General features: G+C 40.4%; 1 protein-coding gene across 3 annotated transcripts in view; it reads right to left on the minus strand.

Moving 5' to 3' along the window:
* mrc1b (mannose receptor, C type 1b) overlaps positions 1-12,934 on the minus strand; it is a 28,055-nt gene that overhangs the window by 1,720 nt on the left and 13,401 nt on the right. For 2 of the 3 annotated variants that reach the window (XM_063219172.1, XM_063219170.1), the window contains 22 exons: positions 12,606-12,763; positions 12,264-12,377; positions 11,887-12,002; positions 11,312-11,460; positions 11,017-11,216; positions 10,797-10,918; positions 10,537-10,606; positions 9,344-9,485; positions 9,170-9,208; positions 8,840-9,006; positions 7,883-7,944; positions 7,655-7,755; positions 6,646-6,788; positions 5,783-5,885; positions 4,057-4,229; positions 3,681-3,783; positions 2,996-3,225; positions 2,530-2,695; positions 1,211-1,360; positions 802-918; positions 366-527; positions 25-51 (listed from right to left, as the gene is read on the minus strand). In XM_063219172.1, the coding sequence (XP_063075242.1) occupies positions 25-51; positions 366-527; positions 802-918; positions 1,211-1,360; positions 2,530-2,695; positions 2,996-3,225; positions 3,681-3,783; positions 4,057-4,229; positions 5,783-5,885; positions 6,646-6,788; positions 7,655-7,755; positions 7,883-7,944; positions 8,840-9,006; positions 9,170-9,208; positions 9,344-9,485; positions 10,537-10,606; positions 10,797-10,918; positions 11,017-11,216; positions 11,312-11,460; positions 11,887-12,002; positions 12,264-12,377; positions 12,606-12,763 (2,814 nt within the window). The remainder of the gene's footprint in view (positions 1-24; positions 52-365; positions 528-801; positions 919-1,210; positions 1,361-2,529; positions 2,696-2,995; positions 3,226-3,680; positions 3,784-4,056; positions 4,230-5,782; positions 5,886-6,645; positions 6,789-7,654; positions 7,756-7,882; positions 7,945-8,839; positions 9,007-9,169; positions 9,209-9,343; positions 9,486-10,536; positions 10,607-10,796; positions 10,919-11,016; positions 11,217-11,311; positions 11,461-11,886; positions 12,003-12,263; positions 12,378-12,605; positions 12,764-12,934) is intronic. The other variant, XM_063219171.1, reaches the window with a different exon arrangement.

Below are 12,934 nucleotides of genomic sequence, written 5' to 3' on the forward strand. Positions count from 1 at the left end.
TGTCCATGAAACACTAGTACTTACTTGCTGTGGCAGCTACGGGACTTGGAACTGTAAAAGAGTGTGGGGGGTGGGGCATGGGGGGGGGGGGGGTGGTGTTAATGAAATGTGATCAGACTGTGAATGTGACAGACTATCCTGGGGTGAGTTTCTCAAAAGCGAAGTTGTTAGCCTGTTAGCAACTTCGGTAGTTGCCAATGGGAAAATGCATTGAAAACAACAAAGTAGCTAATGTAGTAAGCAACTTTGGTTTTGAGAAATTCACCCCTGCTGCTTATATGGCATACCGCCTCTTCAAATACTATATTATACATAGTTATAAAAAAAAGTTATCAAATAACAACAATCAGATAATGCATGCATGCCTTTGGGGGTTTTACAGATGTAGGGTTTATACATGTAGCTTCCTCCACTCCTCCACTTGAAGTCCTCTGTCGAGAGCACAGCATGCTGGTCATAGTCACTCGGTTCATCATCGGCCCAGTTGGTGAAGTCCAGCACGGTCTTGTCTAGCCATCCCCACTGGCCTAGGTATGAAAAGGCAAAAGTGGATAATCATTAACAACTGCGCTGATTCCTTACCATCACTGATTTCTAAGAACAATAAAATAATTAACAGTAATCAGTCTTATTATTCACTTTGGGATCCAATTCACCTGCCTTACACCTGTCTCATAACACCTACACCATTAAGCTTGTGCACATGGACACATTTGGACTTTTTTTGTAAACACCATGCAAGTATGAGTGCTCAGTGGGTCAATTGTATCAACTCCATTCCTGATTGTTACTGTAGCCTACCTCTGAGGGTCTTACAAAGGCCAAGCCATATTGCCTGGTAGGTGTCCTGCAGCATGATAGCTATCTCCTTGATAAACTCAGCTTCCTCAGGATCTTCAATGCTAAGCAAAGATGCTCCTGGAAAACACAAGCCAAACAAATCAGCAACATTACAAATAACGAAAAACAAGTCATTAGCCAGTCACTGACCACAAGACCCGTAAGATATAAATATTCAAAATCCTAAGTCACAGACACCGTTAATGTGTTTGGCTTTCTTGTCTACAGGGTTGATGGTGGAAGGAAATCCTGAGCCTGAACCTTTAACACTAAAATAAGAAACATCTAACATACATTTTATTATTCTTGCAACAAAAAAATCAGACACTGAGTCTGAATACTATGGGCCCTGAGTGCACCTGAGACCTACCTCTTCGTGAACATGTCATGAAGGCACGTGCAAAGTTCTCTTCATCATAGGTGACCATGTAGCAATGCCCCTTAAAGGGCAACCATGTAATGTCACTCTCTGTCTCTGGACATACACCAGGATAGCGGGTGTCAGGAGTAGGTGGCACTTCTGTCAAGGTGGAAAATAATAAACATTTAATGCGGTGATGCATTGCAAAATATAGTCATCATTATATTTAGGTTATTTTTTGGTGCAAATACATGAAGAAAAGTCAGCAAGGATATTACACTCAAATCAGGAAAAAAGTTGGGATATTGTGTTTAAACTTTAAAGTTTTTTTTTAAAAAAACTGATTCTTCTGGCTCAAACTTGGGGCATTGAGTGTTATGCGATTTCGATTACGGCATGAGGTAATTTCTCAATCCTCCCCCATCTCTCTCCTACGTGCTTCCTGACTCCATCTCACACTGACTGTCCTATCAAATAAAGGCATAAAAGCCCATAAAAATATATATCCTGAATACTTCTGTATAATTCTCAAATCATACAAGCAATATATTTGTTATACAATGAGGAACTGTTATAAAATGAGAAACAAACTTTGAAACTGGATTTTTTTTTTAAATTTCAAATGCAACATGTTTCTTTAAAAAAAGATAGAAAGACAATTTGGTTCTTCATCGACAAGGTCAGTTTTCTTGTCACTGGTATACAGTAATTTCATTAGGTGTCCTCATAATCCTTTCACCCCAATCCTCTTGCCTGATTATCATCGACTTTCAAATCTCTTCGAGACTTGGTCTGACCAAGAGCATAACAATTAACATTTACGGGAGCTCAGAAAGTGCTTGCATTGCTCTTGACCTGACTAGTAGCAACGATGAAGGTGTTGCGTCACTTGGAGGGCACGGCCTGGCAACCAATCCTCTCAACTCCAGTCAATATTGCTACACAGGGGGTCGTTTCTCGACAGTGCCTTTGCTAACGACTTTAGCCATTTTGTTCGTTCTTAAGACCAACGTTGTAACCAAGGTCTTGAGTTGGTCTTAAGTTGTTCTTAAGTTGTTCTTAAGTTGGTCTTGCGTCTAAAGACCAACTGAAGACCAACTTAAGACCAACTCAAGAGCAACTTACGACCAACTCAAGACCGACTTAAGACGGTTAGCAACGACAAGAATCGAGAAACGGAGTCCAGCTTAGCTGGTGGTAATTTGTAGTAGCTCAGTCAATGGAGTAAAAAAAACATTTTGTGTTTTGTGTATCATCTTAACAAGATATCACAGGCAGACTTTTTGCATACACTGGGAAGAGACTGTATTAGCTTAACAAGATTTTACCGGCAGACTTTTTGCATACACTGGGAAGAGACTGGTTGCACTGAGCCGTCTTCCATCCTCCTTCCCCGTCCACATAGACACAGGTATAATGGGTTTTGGGCTCATTCCTTTGCCAGTTGACATAATTCAGGTTCCAGCCATCAATCCATTGGAAGTACCCATTTGTCTGATGTCCAAATCATTATGTTTTTTTTTTAAGAAACGGAAGAAAAATGTAAAACATTGCACGCATGAACAAAGATACGCATGCATGAACAAACATGTTTGTATAGATTTTAGTCATCTTATTCTGTGCCTTTTTGTGTTGTGATGTCTAATCTGTGTGGTTTGTCATGATGTGTATAACCTATGTTTTGTGTTGATTTGGGCAAGTGCCTGTCAAATAAACTGAAACTGAAACTGAAACTGAAACAAACGTGCATGAATGCAGTCTTGCATCCATGTAAAAAATACACAACATTGCTACCTCATTTGTATTGAGACCAATCCAGACGGGCTGCTTGAGTTGGTGAGCTTGCAGCTCAACAAAGCCTTGTGCAACGGCATCACGGATGCTGACAAGATGACCGTTATCTTTTTCACAAGCCTTCTTGGCATCCCACCATGTCAGATTGTTTTCCAGCACCTTTAGGGAGTAGTTTCCAAAACTTTTGTATGACAGGGTTAGCCCTGTTTTCTGTGGAGGGATTCGAGTATCTACAAAATATGCAAAAACAAAAGGGTCAAGATGGTTGTAAAATGACTGGAACACATCACCTCTATCTGGTGGCATCTTCATTGTTTCTGTGTGTGTGTGTCTGTCTACAAGGTTAAACTCAGAAACTAGCTTGAAATATCATGCAAATGGAAACAGTCAGAATGCATGTATTTTGTTATTGCCGTATAATTCATTTTAAGATATCTTGATGACTATGATGGCTGATCTAGGATCTTAACAATATATTGAAAACTTGATAAGCTTTGAGAGTTGTAGCCTCCTTGACAAAGATTAGAGATGGTAATCAAAAACAGATTCTTGTTGAGAACCATTTCCCTGTGTTTCAGTTCTTTGATAATGTTTGCCAGTTATGCATGCAACGACATGCAGTAAGCAGGTAATATGGCACCCATGTGGGTTAAATGTTCAAAAGGTCATTACTTCTGATGCTCACCCACTGGTCTTTTGCAGATGAAACCAAGTGTTTCATTACAATTACTTGGTCTCCACTGTCCAGTGACAAGGGCAGGAGATTGGAGCATCTTATAGCACACCACCTTGTCAGAAGACAAATCACAGAATACAGATCATGTTAAGCATTCTGGGGAGAAAGTTTTTAAAAAAACTATGTTGATGATGTTTTTATATATAGCTTAAAATGAAAAGAAGTACATACTATATACCTGCATATAATAATATGCCTGATACCAGACACCATAGTAGACTTAAACCAGTAATTATTAGCATATGCAAAAAGTAATGAGTGTCCAATGTATATTATATTGAAAGACAAAAATAACTATACGTATCAGCATTTCAAAAACAGCTACCTCCTCATCAATGCCATTCCATGACGGATAGAGAACTGGATAAGGACGTTTCAATCTGTTGAAATTCGTAACAGCTACGCCTCTTCCATCTGTCCAAAAAACCTCTGAATCGGTAGACTTCATCCCAATCCACACGTCTCCACGGACATCCGACATCAGAACAGTAAAAAATGCTGAAATCAGTTTAATGTAATTAATTATTTAAATTAATTTAATTATTTATTTAATTAATTAATTATGTGGAAATACATCAACATAGTGCCAGATTGGAAAGGGTCTCCTGATGAACTAAATCCTTGTGAACTAAAACTATGATCAGAGAGAGTAGAGAGAGAGAGGTTCCATTGGCCCATTGTTTCCGGGTTCTATTATTGCAAGGGGGAGTGGGGGGAAATCCCCCTCTAGGCAGACCTAAGGACTGTTCTATTCAATGCTAGGAGTATTATGACACGCCCCTTTAGGCAGACCGGAACCTGGTCATGTTAGGTGCCCATAGCAACCTATTACATTGGCATATATCTATATACTTAAAGAATCTCTGCTATGATAGTGTACATTAGCCTGATTGTCATCGACTTTCTAATCTCTTCGAGATTTGGTCAAACCAAGAGCATAATAACTAACACTTCCCAAACGGCATGGTTGACACGCCTCCCTTGGTTTGCTACTGCTTGTTTGCTGGGGGGAGGAGGAGTTCCCAATTTTTCTGGAGCTCAGAAACCATATTTGTATTGCTCCTGGCCTGGCTAGAAGCAACGGTGAGGGCGCGGTCTGGATAAGTGTACATGTGCAGTAAATGCTCTGAGTGTGAAGGATTGTGCTGAAGAACTAGACCCTTAGCCAAGTACACTTTGACTAGCAGGTTTGTCTAGGAACACACCATAGGAAATATTTCCTATCAGGAGCCTCTCCTCCAATTACAATGCTCTATCTGTTTTTAGGATTTTTTTAGCATGGTGAGGACTTGGCTGCACTAGCTACTTACATGCAGTTTAGGCAGTGTGAAGATGAAATACTGGTGCCATCCACAACCTTCAGCTTTGTCAATGGTGCGACCCCAGAGTGACTATTCATTCTATACTATAGTCTTGCTTGCCATGCTACCGGACCCTTATTTTTCTAACTGAGAGATGGGGCAGAGGCGTATCTTGTCACCAGGCTAGGTAGGCAGCCGCTTGGGGCCCCCAAGCCCCTGGATTGGCAATAACAGCTCACACTTTTCTACGGTAGTGGCAACTTTCTCTCAAATGTTCACTCCTTTGACATTTTGCTTGGGGCCCCAGCTGAACCTAGAGTCACCTCTGTGATGGGGAAACACAGCGCTAATTCATCACCCTTTTTAGTGGTGGGCACTGCCAGACAAAGATTGATAACTTAATGTATGAGGTGCTTTCACATCAACTCACTTAATGCAAAGCAACAGTGACCTTTACATCACTCCACATTAAGGGGGTGTGTTCCACTTCAAACAATCTCTACCTCATTCAGCACCTCTAAAACTAAACATGAAACATGGGTTGCTAAGCAAAGATGGTCAACATATTAAGATACAATATTAACGGTAGTCCATATCAGTGGAATACAAGTCGTAATAATCAGACAAAAACCCCTCAATGCACACTTGATTTTGTTCCAGGGTGTAGGGTAAGGGTTGTACTATCAATCATAATAATATATCCTTTTTGTCACAAATCACATCACTCAGAACACACAGCGCGGTACATACCTTGTTCCTCTGTGCTTACAATGGAGGCCAAATTCCCACCTCCTTTTCTACAGTATACCTGAGCCTCTTTAAAACGTTTTGGAGAACTTTCAATTTTGTAGCACTGTGAATGAAATAAACATAGCACAACACATATCTACCAATGTGACAAAGACCAGATGAAGAGTATTGAGGAATGCTACTTCTAGCAGGTGTTACTTTGTAAATAAAACACGGACAAAAACACCAAAGATAATCTTTGATAGCTAGCATTCTTCCAGAGTCATGTTGATTAAATCAGCAAAATAAAATGTTTCCTTCTCTGACAGTAAAACAATCAAATGGGCAGTATGGATCAGCCTAAAAAATGTGTAAATGGCTATCCTCAGAAAAGCCTTGAAAGCATTCTAATGCGACCCAAATCTTCTAGTCATATAAGGATTCCCGTAGTTCAAACAAAGATGAGGAGCTGGTTGTCCCCACTTGACTTCACTAAATGAAGAGTGTCATTGCTTACTAGACAATTTTCAATTGGATTGTCGAAATGCCCAGGTTTTTGTCAGACAGAGGTGGCAACCATAGCTCTAACAAAAATGATCTTTGATAGACATTCTTAAATATGTCATGACCCACCGCTTTGCACTACCACACTATAGTGGTGAGTTTGTGGTACACAATGACGCCATTAAGAATGGGCTGCGCTAGGAGGATCGATACAAATTTGGCTTGTGAGACAGCCTGTAAACTGGCTGAGGAGCTGTTCTGATAAACTTACAGTAGCATTTTCTATGACATTTCCTGCCTGAGAAAAAGTCAGGTGTCGAATCGTTGTCGTTCGATTTATTTTTCTTAACAGTTTTACATAAAATGTGTGCTCCACTCACGTGCTCGTTGTACTGTGTCCACTCTGGGGCACACCCTCCAACAGGGACTGGAGGTGGGGGCCTTGTGGAATTTACAGGAGGTTCCCCGTCACGCTCGCAGATGTAAGGCCACCGCTTACCACAGTTAGTCGTAGACCACAGACCTGGAAATGAAACACCCCACATCATGTCGTCATCATCATCATTGTCATCGTCATCATCATTATGGACATTTTAACCGCAGGCAGAGAAATGACCAATGCCACTGGCATTGGAGAGCGAAATTGATCAGGGGTGCATTTCTCGAAACCATAGTTACCAACTATGTTAGCTACTTTGTTGTTTGCGATGCAATTTCCCATTGGCAACTACCCAAGTTGCTAACTGGCTAACTACTACACTTTCGAGGAACGCACCCCATGTTTGTCAGTGACACACAGTAGGCCTACATTGTGCAGTGACAACAACAGACAGTGGGAGCAACTAGAATAGAATATTTATTCATTAGAATAGAATATTTATTAATTAGAATAGAATAATTAATAATTAGAATAGAATAATGACATTCTGCTCTGTAGGCCTAAATGTTGAAGAACACCCCACTCTTTACAATGCAGTAGGTACAGCACAATATAGGCCTACATAAAAGAGTTGAGTGTTGATTTGAAGCATGATTCATACATGTGATTGAACGTACGGTGGTAGATATACAGTAAGTAATCCCTTGCTTATTTGTTGCTTTGCCTAAAGACATGATCAGTCTATAATTGTAATGGTAGGTGGATTCTAACATGGAGACAGAAAAACAACAACAACAAAAAACTCTAAAGAATTTGTATGAAATACTATGTATTAAAACTTAGAATATACATTAAAACTTTAGTATTTTAAAACTTTTACATGTCTGAAACAAAGGAAACTTTAAGAAATGATTTACGTGTATCTGCTAGAAATAATGAACACCATACATCTACAGTATATTAATTGTATGTTAAGAGAGAAAAAAAGGAGACAATATGGAAATCTTTACCATACGAGTAATCCATAATCACGCAGGTTTGGTCAATGATTTCACTTGGGGGCTCTTCCTCGGCCCAATTCTGATAAGTCACAGGAGTCCCATCCATCCACCTTTGAAAAAAATGATGAAACTTCTTGTTTTACTTTATCTCACCTTTTAGAATTATTTTATTATTATGTATTTTCCACCAAAACAATGCTGATGTATAGAATGCAAAACAAGTTTTCTGATACTTACCTGATGTTGGACTCAAAGTCAATGCCCATCCCAATATAGAAGTGATTCCATGAAGATGATATCTAAAGGCGATGAACAGAATCACGACAATGCACTACTGCTATTACAGTTACAGAGAATACAAAAAGCACAGTATTATGTTACACTTCACTGGCTTGGGTGATTAAAACAGTTACGCCAGGTCAGTGGTTCTCGTGCTTTTTTGGGCAAACACTCCCTTGACCTCATCATAAACCTTCCATCACTCCCATTAGTAATAAAAAATGAAAGAGACTAATGCCCCCCTGTCTCCTATTCAACGCCCCCGAGGACTCCCTAACATCCTTTGACGGGCTATAGAACAGCCATTGAGAAACACAATTTTAGGTACATGCTATTGGTCGCAGTCCCTGAAACTACATGACATGCAATGAGGAGGTCAGTGGCTCATTCAAGAGCATTGTGCAGCAGTGGCTAAGGGTGTTGAAGACCTCCCAGATACTGTTTACTGCCATGTGTGCACAGGATTCAAAACTGTAACATCGTTTAATTTTCAAGACCGAATCCTAACCACACTCGTCCATGATTGGCCACCACTATTTCAAGTTCTAATGATTGATTGCTAACAGTTGTGGTATGTATTGTATAATGTGTATTGTTTACATGCATATGTGTATTGATTACATGCATAGACAATACCACAGAATCCTAAATACTAATTAAATCACAATGAAAGGCAAAGTGCAGTAACTACATAAGTTTTGTCAAAATTGCGTTTAGACTGAAAATTGTCTTCATTACATCTCCTTTATCTGGTAACAAGGCCTTGTGGTCCAAATGTGTCTCCTTTTAGAAATATTGCAATGTCAAATTTGCATTACCTATCCAACCTAAATCCAACAAGCCTTTTCTAAGTTTCAATGTTGGTGTAGTTACTGCACTTAGCCTTTGTGGGGCAGTATAGCGGCGATCATTTACCTGGCCCCTGATGAATCGATTCTCTGCTCTGTCGTTTATAATTACAAGGTAACCACCTATTGTCCTGCAGTGCTTCTGAGCAGTGTCCATGTAATCAGTGTCATAAAAACTGATTAAGTACTGATGACCGTTGTATTCAATCCAACCATCTCTACTGACATTGTACTCTGAAAGACACAAAATATTAATATTAGAAAAACAAATCAGTCAGTCAGTAAGTAAGCAAGTAAGTAAGTAAGTAAGTAAGTAAGTAAGTACGTAAAAAAAACAAGCAAATGAACAAACAAATGAATAAATAAATGTAACAATAAAATGTGATTCATTACATACTGGAAATCGTAACATTAGCAGGGGGCTTGGGGATAAGTCCTGCAAAGAAATTCAAACCATTACAACCCCTGTATAGAGTAAGATGAGGTAGTCAGGCAATTTTTAAACATGTGAATAATGTACTTAATATGTTGATGATACATTGTGAGAAAGAATGATGAGATTTGGCTTTACCTTTACGTATTTCACAGATGAAGTCACTTCTATATTCACAGGCACGGTTTTGCCAAAGCGTGTTAGATATATCTATTGTCACACAGCTCTCATCATTGTGTTTATTGTCTGGTTCTCCTTCATTCCAGTTTGTATAGGCAGACTACAAAAGTGTAAACATATTTACTGATGTATGAGCCATTCCTTCCTTACCACTTCCTTTCTAACACCCACTCACGCCTAGCCTGGTTCACACCAGACGGTGTATGTGAAGCTTCGGCGCCCCCTGGCGGAGCAGAGCTTCACACACTACCGTCTGGTACACAGCCATAGAGCACGCTCCGTCTCCAACCAGAAAATAATCTGAGAATGTATTGCTTCTGCACGGCCTCCTCACCAACAAATTCCTTCAAAAACCTTCCTGTTAATATTTAAAGAGTCAATATAGTCTCTAATCTGTCTTGTGACTCCTCAATGTGAGTTACCGTTTATATTTAAGAAATAAATGCTCTGTCTATTTTCTGGTTGGAGACGGAGCGTGCTCTATGGCTGTGTACCAGACGGTAGTGTGTGTAGCTCTGCTCCGCCAGGGGGCACCAAAGTTACACACACACCGTCTGGTGTGAACCAGGCTAACTCACGCCTGGGCGAAAGCCAACTGTTGACTGTCAAACAGTCTGGCGAAAGCTAAGAGGAATCCGTCTCCATGGAGGGTGGGGAGATGGTCTGAACTTACTCTGCCATTTAAATTCATTGGAGTTCCGAATTCAAATTACAATTCAAATTGTAGCATGACTGTTCCGACATAGTGTTGCAAAATCATACAAATAGCAAGACAAAATTGTGAATCGTGTTACCTTAACCAATCAGTAACAGACTCTGCGGGTGAGTTCTGCGCCACCACTCTCAACTATTTGCTGATTGGCAGAACCGTGAGGGAACTGAGCTTGGAGGCTTTCGCCAGACTATGTGCGGAGCCAAAATCTTTAGTGGAAGTACATGGCATCGCCAGGCTAATTTTCTTTCACTACAATGACAAAAACTGATTCTGTTTTAACAACAAAATATTATGTTTGTTAGCATGCATCCTTTTTACAGACTATTTAGGCATTATCCAAGTTGTAAGTTGAGTAATATTTTATCTTGTTTGCTTTCCAATTATTTGATTGCCATAAACACAGTTGAAAAATCTATCGAGTTTTTTTACAACTCACCGAAGTGCCATCAGACCATGTGTATCCAGCATTGGGATCTTGGGCACTGTAACCAATCCACCCGTTCCATCTGGAAGAGAAACAAGTTACTACGTTTTGATAGTATACTGTGTTTGTGAACTTATTGGAATGAATTTACTTATATTTAAACTCACTGCCCATGACCTGATGTAACATACAGTAAGTTAATGGCATCATTGTATGTTGTTACAGCAGAGACAGTGAAATGAACCTAGAAAATCTTAGGTTACAGCCCTTACCCACTGTCAGTTTTGATGTTGTCTAGATGGCTGGTAATACTGATTAAATCCCCACCAATGGATCTACAGTAGTCCAACGCCTCAAACCAAGTCTTTCGCTCATCATAGTCCATATCATAGAACTATGTAAAGCAAGCAAAGAAGAGATCAGGTGGTTAGACTGGTAGCTGGGTAGGTGAAAATGGGTAGATGTCAAGTCATGCATTCAGCATCAACAAACCTTGTAACAGAATGGCCTGATCCCCAGTGGTCTCCAGCCCTCTGCACAGCTTGGGGCGGGTGAGGTGGGAGGGGCAGGAGTTGTGACTACTCCCTCAGCCTGATGTCTGCAGATGTATTTCTCCTTGTTGGAGCAGCTCAGTACATCCCACAGCCCTCCCAGACTGCCAGTGGTCATGCCCACACAACCCTGTCTCTGGCCTGTTTTTCAACAGAGAACGATTTAATTATCCTGTTGTTATTATGATTTGATGAAAGATCATTTGGATTAAACTATACCAGAGAAGAACACCCACCTGGCATATGAGTATTCCAGTGAGTGTAAGGTACCTTCTGGGTGTTGGTCCATTCAAAAACGAAACGGTCTCTTTGGTTGTTCAGCCCTATCCAGAAGTGCTTCTCTGGTCTGGGTCCAACCAGACTGATGAGAAATGCATTATCTACTCTGGAAGCAAAAAAAAACATTCATCTATTTTTGTAACCACCATTGGTCAGACTATTCAAAATTTCTTTTTGCAATTAAATACATTCTCTGCACATATTTCATGTAATTAAGCAAAAGCCCTTCCAGAACCCCCAGCCCAGACGTGACGTGAAGCAAAAAAAACAATCTGGCAGGACCATTCTAGTGTGTTCAACCTCCTCTCCAACACTGGTAGATTGAAGCCTTAATCCATGCTTCAGAAAATTCATGATGCTGCCTTTGACAATACACCTAATTATGGACTAATGAGCCCCCACATCATCAGGCACATACTGTAGAGTGGGTTAGGCACTCGGGTCGGACAATAATTTGTGGATGACATTTGACTCCCTGAAGCAATCTATTTATTGCTAATCTATTTATGGCTTTTGTCCCATTTTTTTTTACCTGTGTTGTACGTCAACCAAATGGGCATCACTCTTTTTACAGATTTCCTCTGCTTCTTCAAAAGTCCTTGTCTCCGATCCAACAAAATAACAGTAGTAGCCATGCCTGACCCAGCCCTTGAAGCCAATGAAACAAAACACACACACACACACACACACACACACACACACACACAGACACACACAGACACACACACACACACACACACACACACACACACACACACACACACACACACACACACACACACACACACACACACACACACACACACACACACACACACACACACACAATGTATTTTCAAAGTTGGAGACAATTGGAAAGAAGACAATAGGAATTTTCACTTGCTGGCTTGACGGTGCTGTAACACTTACCACTTTACAGCCTGGACTCTGATCGTCACTGTCGGAGGCAAACTTTGAGTTCCCTGCCTTTTTACATACGAAGCCATACTTTCTGCTACAAATATCATCTGCCCAGTTGCCATCCTGCAGACAAATGTACAGTAGAAATTGTGTTCTCTATTAACACTCTGATGGTACCTCCATTTTAAGTGCAACAAAGGTGAACTTGGGACACCTTAGGTTAGGTCATTTAATTCCTTTTTCCAAAATGTAATGCCACCAAAAAAGGTCCGCTGTACATTGTTAATGTTATGTTCATTGCCTCATATGACTGTTTTTCAATAGTGCTTATCACATTACAATGGCCAGTACCTTTCCCCCCATGAGGACACAGTCCTCCTCTTCAGATCGGTGGTGTGAGGGCTCCTGCACATCCCATGCAGTGAACATGACCCGAGAATGATCGCTCCATTCAAACAGCAGCTGGGTCTTCTTGTCATTCAGTCCAATCCACAGCTTATCTGTCTCTCCTGCAAAGACAAGAAGCACAACCAAGGAAAACCCAGCGAGCATATTCATATGACACAAAAGAACAATGCTTTGTCCCCACCACTATGCAGAAGTACTGAAGAAGCATGTTCTCATGACCAGATTGCACTGAACTGTAGGAATAGCAATATCTTCACATCATATGTGATTTT

Source organism: Engraulis encrasicolus, chromosome 16 (genome assembly GCF_034702125.1).
Source record: "Engraulis encrasicolus isolate BLACKSEA-1 chromosome 16, IST_EnEncr_1.0, whole genome shotgun sequence".
NCBI lineage: Eukaryota > Metazoa > Chordata > Actinopteri > Clupeiformes > Engraulidae > Engraulis > Engraulis encrasicolus.